The following is an 18,285-nucleotide window of genomic DNA, read 5'->3' on the forward strand; positions in this document are numbered from 1 at the left end:
TAGCAATATAACAAAGAAAATTTGCATCTATAACTTATAGGTGGTATTACTAAATTAAACCCTTTTATGCTATGAATATGTGCAAATTCCATTTCCTTTATAGATTAAGTTAAATGTTAATTTGTTTGACTTCATTTGTAAATTAGAGACCATTTAGAGACTAATAAACACAACCTCTTATGAATAAATTAACATTATTTTTAATATTTTAAACTTGTGTTTTGTTATATAACTTTTAAAAAATGTATTTCAAGCAAATGTTTTGTTTGTATTGTTGGAATAAACAACCTTCTGTACATGAGCTTCCAAAACAAAATGATATGAAGAGCCCCATCTTGTTAAGTGAATCAATTGAAAGTAGCAGATGGAATAAAAGTATTTTGCACTACATGAAAAGCAACTGATACTGTGTCAGTGAGGCAGAATCTCCACCCATAACAAATATCTCCTTTGAGATAGTTTCATGTATATATAAATTTCCTTCAGGTTAATAGTGGGTATTTACACAGTGTATCATACACTACTTCATTCAAGATTTTCTTGATTTTAGATTGTTATTTTTTTGAAATAGACAATATGTCTTTGATATTTTTATGAACTGAGAGAGAAAATGGATCAGTTTAACTTTTATATAAAAATTTTAAATAGTTAATTATCCTAAACTAATTAGTTAAGAAATAGAAATTTATTGGGATCCAGCTTTCAGCCTGTGAAAGTTTGAAGCTATTCTATATATAAATTTTTTTTTTTTTTTCAATACTCTTGCTATCAAATTAAAAATTAACAATTTGATGTGTTTTATTTAAAAACAAGGAAGACTTTAGTTATATTACTTCACTGAAATAAATAAGTTAGCACATCAAAAACCTGAAAAATGTAAACAGCATAAAAACCCTCCTGTTTTCTGTGGTAATAAAAACGCAGAGTAAAAAGGCTTAATTGGGTTTGCAGCATAAATTCTTGTCACTCTTTTGTTTTAGAAACCCAAATCTAAACATGGAATGTTTAATCATGGTTGTGCAGTTTTTGAATGCATTTTTATCCAGTACTTATGTGAAGCTGTAAATACCAAATATATCTTAGACTTAGTTGTGGCTGCTAAGCAATGTGCCCCTTTACACATATTAGAATGCTGTTTTAGATTAACAGTTCTTCCAATATTCATAAATTCCATTTTTGATTTGGTTGAGTGATTGTAACTGACATTAAAATGCTTAATGTTATACAAAACAAACTGACATCAACATATTACAAATGAAAGTTTATATGGAAATTTGATCACACTTGTTAAAAGACAGTTATGATTAGCAGGACATTGCTGGAGAAATAAGCAGGAAGTTATACATAAGCTACTATTATGGCAACCAATTAATGGGAGATATAGTAGAGGAAGACCTGCTTGCTTAAACATTCATCGATCAACTCTCAGGCAATACAGACCTCAGTAAGGAATAATTGCCATGAGCAGTGGAAAACCATGAATTGTGTAAAGTCTTTATCAGTTCAACTGTGGTAGCAGTGATGAACTGTGACCTCTCTTTGCTGTTCTGTTAGTGCTTTGCTTCTTAAACAACAGTTACAAGAATGCCCTCTTGTTAATGAATGATAGAATTCCATGCTATCATGTTTGTTGAAGCAGACTCCTTATCCAGTAAACATACTTCCATTTATGGATCATTAAAAGATAAATTTAATGCCTTTGATGTAATGTCATATTGAAAGTAGAAGTTGTAAATAATTGAGTGACATTCCACTCCATATTTATTTTGTTTACAAGAATAACTCTTGATAAAGTGTAGTCACTAAATGACACTACTACATTAGAGGTATAGTCTCAGTCTCATTAAAATGTTTTAGAGATTAAACTTTCTTTTTGTTACATACGTGCTTCATTTGGTGTACAAACCTCAAAAAAATCATATGATAATAATCTCAATGTTTGAAAATTTGTTTTGTGTTACTCAGAATTTGATATGGTAGAAAAAGGTATTTTTTAGGTAAAAAATTTTATTTCCAGCAATATTGAGTTTCATTTTCTTTGGATCAATGACACTGCCACCTTCAGTAATGTGTAAAGAATTACTGGTTTTTGGTGCACTGTTATGAAAGTGCACTTGAAAAAATATATTATTTGTCATGTGATGTTGGTATATGTTACAAGCATTTGGCAAGTGCATAGTCCTTCTGAACATTTCAAACTCTTAAATCATTATGTATTAGTAAATGCAGAAAAGTGATATTTGGCCCATGTTTCATCACCAACCTGATCATCATCATTATCACTACCACCACTACGTTCAGTGTTACATTTTAGCCTGTGAGACATAATTTGTGAATATTCATTCTTATGAGACTTCTTGGATATGGTTGATGTTTTGTTCAAGTAGTTGAGGTAGGCTTCCTAATATATCCAAAAATTTGAGTATTCTACTCAAAATGCAATTATTCATGTCAGCATACTTTGATGAAACCTTCCCAATCAGCAGTTGTTATAGATCTTGAAATAATTTCATTTTTAATAAAGATCTCTATAATAATTCCTAAATAATGAGGTCTAGTAGTGCCTGAATGATTAAAGATGTCTTAATGTCTAAGAGATTCCTCAAACTTCCTTAACATATCTAATTAATACTTGAAAATAATAATAATAATAATAATAATAATAATAATAATAATAATAATAATAATACAGTTCTATATTTAAGAGATGAGGAATTATTTACATTATTTACATTATTTACATTTGTCGGATATCCGACAAATGTAAATAATGTAAATAATAATAATAATAATAATAATAATAAAGAAATGCTCAATACCTATTAAAATATACATAGAGAGCAGTGCAGTACAATTTGAATTGACGAGGATCTGAATCCTGTAGAACTGAAGTTCTGTTACTGTTAGATCCAATATAGCTTATCTCTCAACTCTTTTGAAGCATTTAACATGAATTTCTGGATTAGCTGTGATGCTTAGTATCTAGTTTTGCTTCTCATAAAGTAGAATAACTTTTTATTTAAAAAAATTTTTTTGCATTCTGTCTTAAGTCAAATATTTTCTGGATTATTCTATATCTGTCTGTATCACACTGATTAATTCACTAAAGACATCTCATTTGTCAGAAATGTTATTATGGTGATATAGATTATAAAGTACATATAGAAATACTTATTTCTGGAACTTTTAGCCTCTCCTCAAATTGCCATTCTGTTTCTATCAGTACAAATTACCTATTTTTATGTATCTCATTCAGCCATTGTTCTGTCTTCTAAACTTGGTTCGAACACATATTTCATGAAACAAATTCAATTTGTTACTATTTTAATCCAGGCCAAAATCATATCGAGGTGGATAATTTTACTTTTCAGTTTCTTCCTCCTAAATCACTTCGACAAGAATTATGCTGACTTTTCATACTCCTTATGCTTTCTTTGTAAAGGAAAAGCAATTAATAAACATTCTTGGTTTTCTCTATGTATTTTATGTCAATAAGACTAGAGTTGAAAATACTTTATGTAATTGAATGAAGAGAAAGTAAACCTAGTAAACAATCCCATAAAATCTCTATCTTGTCAAATATATTGCCTATCTAATTTAGAATATATAGGTTATACATCACTTCAACCATTTTCCAATTGTCATATCTTCATCAGAAGGAAAAACATCAGTTTATTTATCAAAAGTTTTGTGAAGAATTGTTTTTAAATTTTAGATCAAGTAAGGGGGGGAAAAATAGACCAGTTAGATAATATTGAATTTTTGATTTGGACAAAAATATACAAATTAAGGCAAGTGACTTGACAGCTGTTAAAGCTTCAGGTAAAATGCCTTATATTATTTGCTCTTGCTTTCTGCAACATCCTATGGAGGTCAACTTCGCCTTTCATCCTTTGCATTCTGAGTTCAAATTCTGTCTTCTATCACTGACTTCTGCATGATGACCAACTGATGTTTTGGGACTGAACTAAAAATGATAGGTGTACAATAATGATCAGAATGACATATTGATTAGAACAGTATCATTATCACATTAATTAGACAACAGACCCTGCAGAGCTGAAACATATTATACAAAAGATTTTATAACATTTACAAACATATATAAACTCTTTCAACTTCGAAAATACCATGTTTTGAGATGCATATCATCATCATCATCATCGTTTAATGTCTGCTTTCCATGCTAGCATGGGTTGGACGATTTGACTGAGGACTGGTGAAACCAGATGGCTACACCAGGCTCAAAAATCATTTTTATACAGTCCTATGATTATAATTCTTGATCAAAATCTTTTTAGCTTAGTTTTATTTTGTCAGTCATTTATCTATATACTACAGTATGTAAGATGGAGATGTTATAGATTTATGAGATTATAATGGTTATAAGTTCTAATCCATAGACAATGGACTACTAAAATTAGAAGGTATAACAGTTTCTTAATCTGGTCATTTGTTGTATTACTTCAGGCTTGTTCTTTATTTAATGTCTCTAATTTTTCAAATCATTTTAAAGCAATTGTCACAAGATAATAATTATTAAATCTAATTCTTATAAAACAAAAGGGAAAAACTTACCAAAGAAATTCTGCTTAGATATTTTATTTATTGTGGAATCGGGTTTTATATATAACATTTTCTTAATTTAAATTAATGTTTTTGAAACTAGGTTAAAATTTATTGTGGTTTATTCTATTCCTTGCGGACACCTGCTAAATAGTATTGAATTTTTTTTACTTATATTAATTAGGATAGGCACTAAACTTTACAGAGTTATTTTTACCAACCTAAATTTTTATTTTATTTCACATAAATCATTAATATTGATTCTTAACATTATCACAAGTTCAGGAATTTAAGGGAAGTCACAGTCGATTAAATCAACCATCACTACAAAACAGATATTTATTTTAATCAATCTTTTAGAAAAATAAAAGATGCCCACCCACCCCCAATGAGATGTGAAGTCACAATGTAATGGGAAACTTTGTATTTCAAAATATTTTATCCAGTACTTTACAGCCATCCACCTGCTTTACATTAGCCTTTCGACCATCCCACTATCCTTACACTAAACAGTGACATTACTGTATTTGATGGCATGAAAGATGTACAGGCATTTTAGATACACCCTAATTTCAGCAGCTCATATTCAGGATAAAAGTTTTCAATGCATTAGAGCTTATGCAGTTTTGCATATAGGATTTAGGGCGATGTTTTTAAACTTGTTTTTTTTTTTTCTATGTTCATCTTACATGCTATCAAATACAATAATTTACTTTCATGTTTTCTCCAATGCAATATATTCCTAACATTGTTTTCATAAATTAAACCTACAAAAGAGTTCAATTTGGAAAATCTCATAGTGTAGAAAGACCTGGTACAAAGAAGAACTAAACCTTTTGATTCAGTTACCTGCAATTTTGTCTTCATCACTGAAGATAGATACATTTATTACTCACGTAGAATCATGAATGTTGCATAAGGTAATTTGGAGAGAATTTTTCAAAGGTGTCTCTAACTAGCTTCACCTTAGCAGAAATTCGTATATAAGCCATTGCCTAGGAAAAGAAATATTTAATTTTTGTGTGTGTGTGTGTGTGTACGCATAAAATATACATGTACATGTATTTATATATTCTTCCCCTCTCTCCACTAAATATTTATTAAATATACATGTATATAAATATGTTAATATAATCTTTCACTGAAGATTAGCAATAATTACTTGAAGAGTTTACTTTGCATGATTTAGAAACACTGATTAATTTAATATAATTTGATCCATTCAAGTTATATAGTTTGCAATAGATGTAAAATTCCACCACATTTCACTTTCATTATGAAAAAACAAAGTTGCCTCGTTGATGTGAAATGTTAAAATGTGTGCATCATCTAACAGATGTACATCGTCTAACAGAGTAAACTGAATGCCTTCAGTTTACTTGAAATGGAATCTGCCAAAGGCATGTTTCAATTATTAGGAAAGGCATTAAATGGATTTCTCCAGACATTTTAATTTGTTGCCAGAATTTCATACTTTTGAATTTTGTTTCTGTGTTTTTTGGTGATAATGGGTTTAGTCATGTTTTAAAGTTGCTTATGTATTATTTATGACAAGGATGACACAGCATGTCTGGTACATTGAGAAGCAAGTCAGTAGTAGTAAGACATTAGAAATATTGACCAAATTAAGAAGTGTTCTTCAGTATTTGAATAGATAACTGACAAAGCCTATCTTTTCATGTCTAAATGAAGTTAAATGTTCAAAGTGAGAAGCAGTTTTAAACTCTAGGTTTCTCAAACTAGAGAATGTAAACGATGGAAATGTACAGGCATATTTAACAAATTTCTTTTAATGAAGCTAGAATCAAAATGCTATAAGCTAGTGTTTCATAAAGAGGCTTCTAATAAGTATCATATATATATATATATATATATATATATATATATATATATATATATATATACATATATATATATATGTATATATATGTATGTATATAGTAACAAATACAATACAGAATACTAAACTTCATATCTTACTGAGAAAGGGGTCGGTGCAATTACAAATGCTATCAAATTTACATAACCAATTTGATGTCTAAACAGGAGATACCTACACTGCTAAATTGTACATAATCCTCAAGGCTCACATTAATGTGAATAATTTATTTGGCATGTGTGTGTGTGTGTGTGCATGTGCCTAGCTGAAATAAGATCACATTTGTATTTTTCTAGTTTAATTATTTGAAGAGTGTTTATGTATTTATTTATTTATTTTATTTATTTCTTTTAGTCTTCATTTGTCAAACTTCTTATGCTTCATAATTTTGGAAATAAAACTGCCAGAATATGCTTCTTAGGAATAATTTGATATCTTTTTATACTTAATCTTTTTGATTATTTGAAACCTTGTAATATTATTAACTTAAGAATCTTGAGTATCCAAAGAAATGACAAAATATTAAAATAAACAGGGTGAGAGTTTAATTACTATATTAATTCTACTCTATACTTCTACCAAATTATCTTCTCACTTGTTGACAGATTCAATTACCATTCAGTCACCTTCTGAACCAAACCATCCTTGGTCCTCCATTCCCAGTCAGATGTAACTGCACTCGTTACTCATTTTTCTGCTTCATTGATATCTATTTCTCATCCATAATTAGTTTAAACTACACATGAGTAATTTTGTTTAATATTTTATTTGTAGATTTTACCGCATGAGGAAATTTCAAAAAGTACAAAATAAGTTTCTTCGATTTGCAGCTACTAAGAAATTTTAATTTTCTGAAATGTATCAATTCTAGCAAAATGGAAATCTGTCTATTGATTCTAAGCAAAAACCTTTGGATTGATTTTTGATATTTTTCTTTGGAAATTCCTTTTCTCATTGCTTTAATAAACCACTCATTGATATTAAATTCTTGTGAGATTACTTTCTTCTTTTTCTAAGTTTAATATAATTGTATTTCTGCAAACTGTTAATATTGCTATACACATAACAGACATTGGTAACTAAGCAATTTTATACTGAATTTTGATAACAAAAAGCTAGAGAAATATATTTATGTTCCCTTTAAGTTTCAGATAATGCAATAGATATTTCATTTACTAATATTATATGAATAAAAGTTTATCTTTCTGTTGATGTTGTTCTAATATGCACAAACTGCTCAAAGCATCTTAAACTTATTTCATTTGATATATTTCTATTGTGTGTGTATGAGTGCTTGTTTGTGTGTGAGTGCTTGTGTTTCAGTTAGTAATTTGAAATGAACTTGGAGCCTTTACTCGAAATGAAACTATATGCAAATTTGTAGTTTTTATTTTGAGATAATGAAAAACTATGATTATTGAAGGAAAATATTATCATATCAATTATATTTTACACCTCTGCGCCAAAAATACCTTGTAGCCTAATATATTCTGAGATATGGAAGTATGGTTCACTTTTATTATATAATTCTTTTTAATAACTATTAATATTGCTGGAGTGAAGCAACCATGCAATTTTTGAAATCACATTCCATGCATTCACACATTGGACTGTACTTCTTCAATGTCCTTGACTGCATGTGTTCTTTTTCCAGTGTCTATTGGTAACAGCTGTCAAGTCTTCCAGAAAGTTTTAATGCCATATGGCCATTAGTTTTCTCCATTTTATTCTTTTTGTGGTGGTGCCTATACTCCATTTATCTAGCTGCAGTTGGATGCGACCAATTAGGCATGATCTTTAACATGTCATGAAGTCTTCACAACAATGCTCTTCTCAAGACATCTTCACTGTGAAAAGATTGAGGTTCAGAATTCTTAAGGTTTTCCTCAAGAACATTTGGTGAAAAATAACCAACTATTTTTCCTGATTTCTACAATTTTCTTCCATTTTATGCTTGCATGTAGTACTATTCATAGTACAGTAATATTGCAGAAGGAAATTTTGAATGTTGGTATCCATATAGCATAAATATATAATTTTTATTGCCAAAAACTATATAGTAATCCAATTAAATTTATTGATTTGATTAGAGTATATCTATATTTTAATAAATAAATAGCAGAATTATATAATTGTGATTACATTTTTACCTATGGTAATGAACATGTTAAAAAAAAAAGATCATATTCAATAAATCACAATTAGCTGTTCTGGTTTTATTCATAATTACTTCCTTTGAATAAGAATGACTTCTATTTATTTACTAAAATTGCCTGTTCCTTTCACTTATATAATGACACTTTACTTTAACTATATAAGCCGTGTAATAGTTAGTTTGTAAAATAGCCTCGTATGGGAACACAATTTAATTTTGTATTTTATAATTCATTAAGAATTCAATATGATAAAAAATGAATATTCTTAAAGATCAATTTTTAAAAATTCCCAGGCATTCTTCTAGATATATAATTTTTATTTTTTTCATCTGAATAAGAGTGCTTCTGCTTAATTTGTTTCTTCCTGAGCCCACTCATCACTAATTTGGGTTCACCTGTCATTTAGAATTACCATCATTTAGCATCTTTTTTCCATGCTAGCATGTAACACAGACACTTGACCCTTCAGCATTTAAACCAGTTATATCCAGCCCAAAGATTCTATCTGTTTTATGTTCAAACTGACCAGATCTAGCCTCTCACACCTACTCTACAATGTTATTCTAAAAATAAACAGTCACATCGTTGAAATTTCAAAGCTATAAGCTCATACTTGATTAATTCAAGATACCTGTGCCCGTGACATGTGTAAGGATTTTCGAACGAGATCGTTGCCAGTGCCCCTGGACTGGCTCTTGTGCGGGTGGCACATAAAATAAACCATTTTGAGAGTGGCCGTTGCCAGTACCGCCTGACTGGCCTTCGTGCGGGTGACACGTAAAAGCACCCACTACACTCTCTGAGTGGTTGGCATTAGGAAGGGCATCCAGCTGTAGAAACTCTGCCAAATCAGATTGGAGCCTGGTGTAGCCATCTGGTTCACCAGTCCTCAGTCAAATCGTCCAACCCATGCTAGCATGGAAAGTGGACGTTAAATGATGATGATGATGATGAATGTGAATAAATAAGCACTGCATTTGACAGAGAAATCTGAATGCTAAAGGGTTGGCATTGGCAGTGGATTTTATATATAAAGATTTAATAGTATGTATTTTTGCACAGAAGTAAGAGGGTAAATGGTAAAATACATCCATCCAAGAAGGTAAATAACAGAGAGTCACTGAAGTAAAAGCTTTCTATTTGACTATAAAACATTCTTAGTTGTGTAGTCCCAGCCTGGGTTATGTAGATCTATGATAAAAACCTTTGACTATGACCATCCCATCTGTTTTGTATGTCAGGAATGGCGATCTCTTATGCATCATTTTTTTTTTTAATTTTAAGGTGGTGGGGTACAATCTGATTGAGCTTTGGCTGCTATTTCTAGCAGATTGATCCACTACATTGTCTTCTTTAGTTGTTATAGTTTCTAGGTTGCACAGGAGGCATAGTAGTCATGATCATTATATCTTCCTGTACGTCATGGAGTCTAATAATATTATCATTGTCTAATATATTAAGGGCACCATTGTACAAAGTTTTTTGTTTCATTTTGATGGACCATGTAGAAGCTCTTTGTGTATGTGCATCAACATATATGTGTGTGTACATTATATGTATACACATACATCAGGCTTCTTCAGAGTTTCCATCTTTCAAAATTTACTCTTAAGTTATTAGTCAACCTGAGACTATAGTAAAAGACACAAAGAGACCTAATCCAAAATCACATGAACTTCTGCACATCTAGGCCCTTATGTGTGTGTGTGTATCTTTTATCTTTTACTTGTTTCAGGTCATTAGCCTGTGGCCCTTGCGAAAATTGTTCTATCAGTTTCTTTTGCTGAACTGCTAAGTTACAAGTACATAAGCACATCAGCACTGGTTATCAAGCAGTAGTGCACACACACACACACACACACACCCATATATATATACAGGCTTCTGGCAGTTTCCATCTACTAAATCCACTCACAATGCTTTGGTTGACCCAAAACTATAGTAGAAGACACTTGCCCAAAGTGCCACACAGTAGGACTGAACCTGGAATCACCGAGTGGGGAAGCAAACTTTTTACCACACAGCGTGTGTGTGCATTTCCAACCACTTTTACACATGTAATTCATAGAAAGGAGAAATATCTGTTAAACCCCAACAACTAAATCAAATATTAATATTTCTAGCAAAAATAATTATGAAATTAAGCTGCTATTAAGGAACTCTGAATAAAGTTATTTTAGTTTTATTTATAGAAATACATATACATTTATATAAATATAGACTACATCTGAAACACTTGTAAAAACATTTAAGATTTTTTGATTTGAAACCATACACATATACACTTAGTGCCTCAAGAAAATTCAAAACCCAAATATATTAATTTGAAACTTTAGCATCCAGTATATGCCAGAATATATTTTTAGCATATCATCATCATAATTTTTATATCTGATTTCTCCATGCTGGTGAGAGTTGGACAAGACTTCTTAAGACCCTAGTCAATGGTCAGATGCTTTTTCTAATGTCAGCCCTTACTTGTTTTCAAATAAGAAACTTTATTTTACTAGACTTCACATGTTTAAACCACCAAGTTCTGAAATATCGTTTATACAGAACATAAATGAATGTCAGAGCTGTCTAAGCAGTGCTAGTGTAAAGATATGGAGACAAGTCTTTCATGCTCTCTCTCTCTCCCTCTTTCTTTCTCTTCCCACCCCCATGTTTACAATGGGTTTCTATAAAGTTTCCTTCCAACAAATTTCACCCACAAAGTATGGATCAACTTGAGGCCATAGTAGGATATACTTGCCTAAGGAGGTATCACATAATGGAATTGAACCCCAAAACACATAGTTACTAAGTGAACTTTTTAATCACTCAGTTATGCTTGCTCCTATAATAATGACTACATCTTTGATTAAAAATTATTTGTCATGTCTTTCTGTTATTGTATGTTCAAGTACCTTCTTTTGAATTCTTTGAAAAAATTCCTCTTATTAACATTGTAATTAAGGCTTTAATCTTTTGATTATTGACTACATACCTCTCTTAAACTTACAAGTGTATTTTTTATTATTTTAGGCAGTTGAAGAGGAACTAAAAAGAAGACAGAGGGATGTGGATAGCTTAAACAGAAGTGGAGAAGAACTAAAAGGTAAAGAAGCTTTAGAAATCGTGGAACCTGAACTCCTAAAACTCAACAGACGATGGCAGGATCTTCGCTCCCAGAGCTTACAATGCAGACATGCTCTGGACTCAGGCACTACAGCTACAGTTGCTGCTGTTGCTTCGGAGAAAGCTATTACAAAAACTACACTAACTGCTGTCTCAAGCCACCTTTCCAAAAGCATTCTTAACTCAAAAACTTCTTCTCAGTATACAAATGAATTGAAGGAGATTCTTCGGAGTATTTCAGCTGTTCAACAACAGTTAAGTTCACAGGAGCTGACAGGAAGAGACTTTGAAGATTTTTCGAAGCAAGAAGACAAGTTAAAGGTAAATACTATTTTTGTAATTATCAATAGTTTAAATGGATCATCATCATCATCATCATCATCATCATCATCATCATCGTTTAACGTCCGCTTTCCATGCTAGCATGGGTTGGACGATTTGACTGAGGACTGGTGAACCAGATGGCTACACCAGGCTCCAATCTGATTTGGTAGAGTTTCTACAGCTGGATGCCCTTCCAAACGCCAACCACTCCGAGAGTGTAGTGGGTGCTTTTATGTTCCACCGGCACGCAGTTGACACAATTCCTACACAAATTTAATTAAAGTAATTTACACCTTCCTCAGTTTTCTTTTTCAGTATTTCTCCATTTTAAGGTAAGATAGTATCAGAAATGGTAGTGTGCCAGACTAAGAATCTTGCAAAGTTACTTCATTTGATACATTGAGTTAAAAACCCTACCAAAGCCAACTTTGCTTTTCGTTTTTGTTGTTAATAAAATAAGTGACAGAATAGTACTGGTGTTAAAGAAATTAACAGGGCCTGCATCCAAACTATGTGTCCTTATGCAAAAAATAGAAATCATAATTTCAGTATGCTAATTAACCCTTTTATGTCTAAGCATAAACCATTCAGAATTAAAGGTTTAACACTCTCGAGTGACAAGGGGCAGAAATTTTAGAGCATCAGATAAAATGCTTTGCAGCATTCGTTTTGGGTAATTGTGCTCTGGGTTAAAATCTCAGCTCTATCTTTCAGCCTTTTAGGAGTATCAGTCTTGTTTGTAGAATTTTAGAGCATCAGACAAGATATTTGGGATATTTGTTCTGGCTCTTTATATTCTAAATTCAAACACTACCATAACCCAACTGAGTGGTTGACTTAAGCCTTTAGCATTTAAATCGGTTATATCCAGCTCATATATTCTACCTGTTTTGTTTTCAAACTTGGCAGATTCAGCCTCTTACACCTACCCTGAATCATCATCATCGTTTAACGTCCGCTTTCCATGCTAGCATGTGTTGGACGATTTGACTGAGGACTGGTGAAACCGGATGGCAACACCAGGCTCCAGTCTGATTTGGCAGAGTTTCTACAGCTGGATGCCCTTCCTAACGCCAACCACTCAGAGAGTGTAGTGGGTGCTTTTACGTGTCACCCGCACGAAAACGGCCACGCTCGAAATGGTGTCTTTTATGTGCCACCCGCACAAGCCAGTCCAGGGGCACTGGCAACGATCTCGCTCGAAAATCCTACAGGAGCCAGTCAGGCGGTACTGGCAACGGCCACGCTCAAAATGGTGCATCTCATGTGCCACCCGCACAAGAACCAGTCCAGGGGCACTGGCAACGATCTTACTTGGCTTGCCGGGTCTTCTCACGCACAGCCCATTTCCAAAGGTCTCGGTCCGTAGTCATCGCCTCGGTGAGGCCCAATGTACGAAGGTCTTGCCTCACCACCTCAGCCCAGGTCTTCCTGGGCCTACCTCTTCCACGGGTTCCCTCAACTGTTAGGGTGTGGCACTTTTTCACGCAGCTATCCTCCTCCATTCTCACCACATGTCCATACCAGCGCAATCGTCTCTCTTGCACACCACAACTGATGCTTCTAATGTTCAGCTTTTCTCTCAAGATACTTACACTCTGACGGGTATTCACATTGACATTACACATCCAACGGAGCATACTGGCTTCATTCCTTGCGAGCTTACGTATGTCCTCAGCAGTTACAGCCCATGTTTCACTGCCATGTAGCATGGTTGTTCGTACGCATGCGTCATACAGTCTGCCTTTTACTCTGAGTGAGAGTCCCTTTGTCGCCAGCAGGGGTAAGAGCTCTCTAAACTTTGCCCAGGCTATTCTTATTCTAGCAGCTACACTTTCAGCGCACCCACCCCCACTACTAACTTGGTCGCCCAGATAGCGGAAGCTATCGACTACCTCTAGTTTTTCACCCTGGAATGAGATAGAAGTTGTTTCCTGTTTGTTTGCAGTCTTTATTGCACCTGAACATCTGCCACAAACAAAAACTAACTTGCTAGTTAACCTGCCTTTGATGTTGCTGCACCTCTTATGTGTCCATAGCTTGCACCGGGTACATCTTATAGAGTTACTACCTACTCCTTTTCTACATACTGAGCAGGGCCATCTACCTGAAGGGGTTTGTGTTTTATCTACCTTCCTACTTATTAGGATTTTGGTTTTAGCTAGGTTGACTCTAAGGCCCTTCAATTCTAGACCTTGCTTCCACACCTGAAACTTCTCCTCTAGTTCTGATAGTGACTCCGCAATTAGGGCAAGGTCATCAGCATAGAGGAGCTCCCAGGGGCAACCTGTCTTGAACTCCTCTGTGATTGCCTGGAGGACTATGGTAAATAATAGGGGGCTGAGGACGGAACCTTGGTGGACCCCTACCTCTACCCGGAATTCATTGCTGTACTCATTTCCAACCCTCACCTTACTGGCCGCATCTCTGTACATGGCTCGCACAGCTCTCACTAGCCATTCTTCTATCCCAAGTTTCCTCATTGACCACCAGATAAGGGATCGGGGGACCCTGTCAAAGGCTTTCTCCATGTCAACAAAAGCCAGGTACAGAGGTTTATCCTTGGCTAGGTATTTCTCTTGCAACTGTCTCACTAGAAATGCCATTCTAAAAATATTCAGTCACATCATCAAAATCTCAAAGCTACAAGATAATGCATGATTAATTCAAAACAATGTGAGTAAATAAGCATTACATAAAGCATTGAACTTTTCTTGGTCCAAGGATACCTTTTGTGGAATTCAAACAGTTGCCTCAACTCTACAATTTGAACATAACTTTTCTTTCTCCCTTTCATTAGTCACAGAGGGTCATGGACACTACCCTCCTTCTTGACTAAGCAATAAAAAAAACATAAATTAACATCATTTTACTTCTGTGTTTAATTTGACAGTACTAGATTTTCATATTATTTTGTATTAAAATTCCTTTTTTCATACAGCACTGTAGGCATATTGCTAGGTTTACATTTAATATTTTCATTTATATTTGCTTTGACTTTTTCATGCTACTCATTTGTTGAATTGCTTCAACATTTTTCATTATGCCTTGAATCTGCATAATTTCATATTGAAGATCAGTTGCATTTAAATACAGTTATCTATTTTGCCTCTGTAAGGCATGGGGTTATACATCTGTACATGTGTGTGTGTGTGTGTGTGAGAGAGAGAGAGAGAGAGAGTGAGTGAAATAGTGTTTATAATGTGTGTGCATAAGTAGAAATGCTACTTCCTAAATTTAGTTTTTAAAATAGTAATGATGGTGTTTGAAATTTATGTTAATAAAAAGAGTGATGAATGAGTGAATCTGAGTAAAGATATTAAATCATAAGTCAAAGCATGAAACTCAACATGTTCTAATTACCTCTGTCTAAGTTGCTATCAAACCCACTGAGTGATATAAATGTTTGTGTTATTTATAACATACTGTCTTCAGTACTTATACAAGTCTCCTAATTTGTTGTCTTTAACATGGAAGAATAAGTGTAATCTGAGATAAAGAAATGAGATTCTACAATGTCTTTTTGATCTTGAAATTTAGCCAGTGAAATATCTGGTCTGACTTCAGAATTAATTACTTAGGCCAGTTACAGTGTTTAGTTTTCTGACAAAATGAAACATCAACAGCAGCAGTTAGGGAGTGGGGATGAAATCAGTTGAAAGATGAAATCAGATACTTCTGGAAATATTCCAAAATGAACATCTTCTCCTTAATCCATTGGTGTCATTTTTACAGATGATAAGTGCACAATTATACTGGTTATCAGGTGCTGAGAAGGTAGTTAATCATTGGTGTCAACTTACTAAATACACATTCAAAACAATTTGTATTCAACAGATGTCTCCAACTATGGTACTATATGAATAAGGTTTTTATTTGACATCTTTATTATTAATTCCAAAACAATCAAGGAAGTACAAGGAAACAGTTTCTCTCCCCACCTCTCATGCACACACCTTTTTATGTGTAGGGACAAAGGTATCCTAACTGCATTAGAATTCTATTTTTTGACAACCACTTTTATATTGGATATTAAAAAATGATAGTGGAATATTGAGGTGTGTCCGTGTACACACTAACATATAAATGTGTATGCACCTATGTATTGCTTAGATCATGTGAATTGTTGTACACTATTATGCAAAAGAAAGAATAAAGCCATTGTACTTTGGTTTGAAAGATTAAACAGTTGGAAGTTGACAATTAAATATTACTTGGATTAAATCCTGGAGGAAATGTAAATTCCTTTTAATATTAATTACTTATATTACATATTCATCACACAGCTGCATTGATAACATTAATTCCACTAAAATAAATATCTTTCTATAATCATTAGGGTATTTAGTGAATGATCTATTTCTTATTAAAATAACTCTTTTTTTACAAGGGTTTTACTTCTGGAATTTGAAAATTATAATTTTTAATCATTGTAGCTTTTAATATAATCAAGAATTTTACTTGATTCAAAAAGATTCAATGTACATTTTCTTTAATTAGAGCATCATGTATACTTTTCCACTTAAAGCAAAATTTTATATATAGCTTATTTTGTATGTTTTCTGTATAAAATACTTTTCTGTTCATTTATTCTAGATTATACTTTCAGTTTTGTTTGAAGCTAGATAGAGCTTACATATTTGCTAAGACCTTTCACACCATCCTGCAGTGATCTCAACGTGTTTTCTGAAAGTACCGGAAATTTTCTTTAGTAGGGGGGCTCAGTGAACGACTCTTTGATATATCTTACTTTGGGGAGATATTATTTCACAAGCACGTTATAGTTAAATTGTTCAGCTACTTGGAATTATGTCATTTCATTCTGAATGTTATGCCAACTGACATAAGGTATAAACAAGTGCAGACATGCTTCAGTAAGATCCCAAGCAAACTATCACAGAACAAATATAGAATGAAAGGTTTATGAAACAAAATCTCAGAGCTCTGACATGTGCTTAGATTATTAACTTTAAGTAACGTAAAAGCCAAACTTGTTTGCTTTTGGGTACTAAGAGAAGCTACGTCAATGAAACCAGCATCTGATTTTAATCTGGTAGAGTAGTATGTCTTTAATATGTTTCTTGAGTGTTTTCTCTTGCTGGACTATTTATTTTGGGAGACTTGTAATGATATAGTATTGTAATGAATGATGGTGTAATTTGTTTAGTAGACAACTAATTATGATTAAGTTATTAAGAATATTTGGGGTTTTTTGTTTTTGTTTTTGTCTGATATAAATTTGGAGACAGTATGATATTGCAATATGTATTACGAAGAATTTCTTTTTAATAGAGAAATGGTTCGTTGTATAACATAAACATTAGCTTAACAAAAATTCATAACTTTTATTCTTTTTTATATCCTTTTTGTTCACATTACTGCATTTTCAAGATGATATTTTATGAAAGTTTCAATACTCTATACAATTAACTTGGATGAGAAGCACTTTATGTTTGTGTTGGGATACAGAACCACATACACTACATATTTTAGACAACTGTAAAAGAAATTCTTAGTTAAAATTAAGCGTCTTTCCACCTGAAGAAGATCAGTGACAAAGTTTCTTCCTTTGACATCTCTTGAGTTCTGTGGAAACTAAATGTAGGTAAATAATTTGTGAAGGTCTTCCAAGTCATTACAGGGATGTTATAAACAAGGTTCGGAGTGGTTGTTTATGAAGATTTTGTGTTCACCACCACCACCAGCTGCCTTTCTGTTCATTGCAGTTTTCTTATAGCTATATCACAAGAATTTAGAAATTTTTGTAAGCTGATGATCTGATGGAAAGTAGCAGAAACAACCTGGAACAGTGGTCTGAAGTTCAAAGTTCATTATAGTAAAGACCAGAAAGCTAGTTAGTAAAAGGAAGCATGTATTTCTACTGCCAATTTAGAAGTGGCCTTGCTCATTTTTGGTTCTGATTGAAGCTTCTAGAATACAGCCAGATGCAGAAATTTATCAAATGTATGATTCTCGACATATCAGTCTTGGCTAGGTGTGAAACTCCTCATACAATAGTATCCTTCATACTGTGGTAGAAGTCAAGCTCTGAGTTACAATAAGCTATAGCTTATGTGCATTTTATAGAGCACTGTTGTTGCAGCAGTTTATCACTTGCATTATAGTCTTTTGATGGTGAGTTTTGTCAGTTTCTGCCCTAGCAACTGTAGTAATCCAGAGAGCTTTCCTCTTGACTTGAGTTGGCTGTGAAGCATTTGTCCAGGGTAGACAAATGTACTCAAT

The 18,285-nt window shown here is 32.9% G+C and overlaps 1 protein-coding gene and 1 long non-coding RNA gene across 14 annotated transcripts in view; one reads left to right on the forward strand and one right to left on the reverse strand.

The window, feature by feature from the left end:
- The window catches only part of LOC106873450 (dystrophin), a 712,951-nt gene that overhangs the window by 407,968 nt on the left and 286,698 nt on the right, over positions 1 to 18,285 (forward strand). For all 13 annotated transcript variants that reach the window (XM_089343243.1, XM_089343268.1, XM_089343278.1 and 10 more), the window contains one exon: positions 11,626 to 12,039. In XM_089343243.1, coding sequence (XP_089199369.1) covers positions 11,626 to 12,039 — 414 coding nt within the window. The remainder of the gene's footprint in view (positions 1 to 11,625; positions 12,040 to 18,285) is intronic.
- LOC128250700 (uncharacterized) overlaps positions 1 to 18,285 on the reverse strand; it is a 99,110-nt gene that overhangs the window by 6,858 nt on the left and 73,967 nt on the right. The gene's annotated exons all lie outside the window — the stretch shown is intronic.

This window comes from Octopus bimaculoides, chromosome 2 (assembly GCF_046866305.1).
Source record: "Octopus bimaculoides isolate indiv1 chromosome 2, ASM4686630v1, whole genome shotgun sequence".
NCBI lineage: Eukaryota > Metazoa > Mollusca > Cephalopoda > Octopoda > Octopodidae > Octopus > Octopus bimaculoides.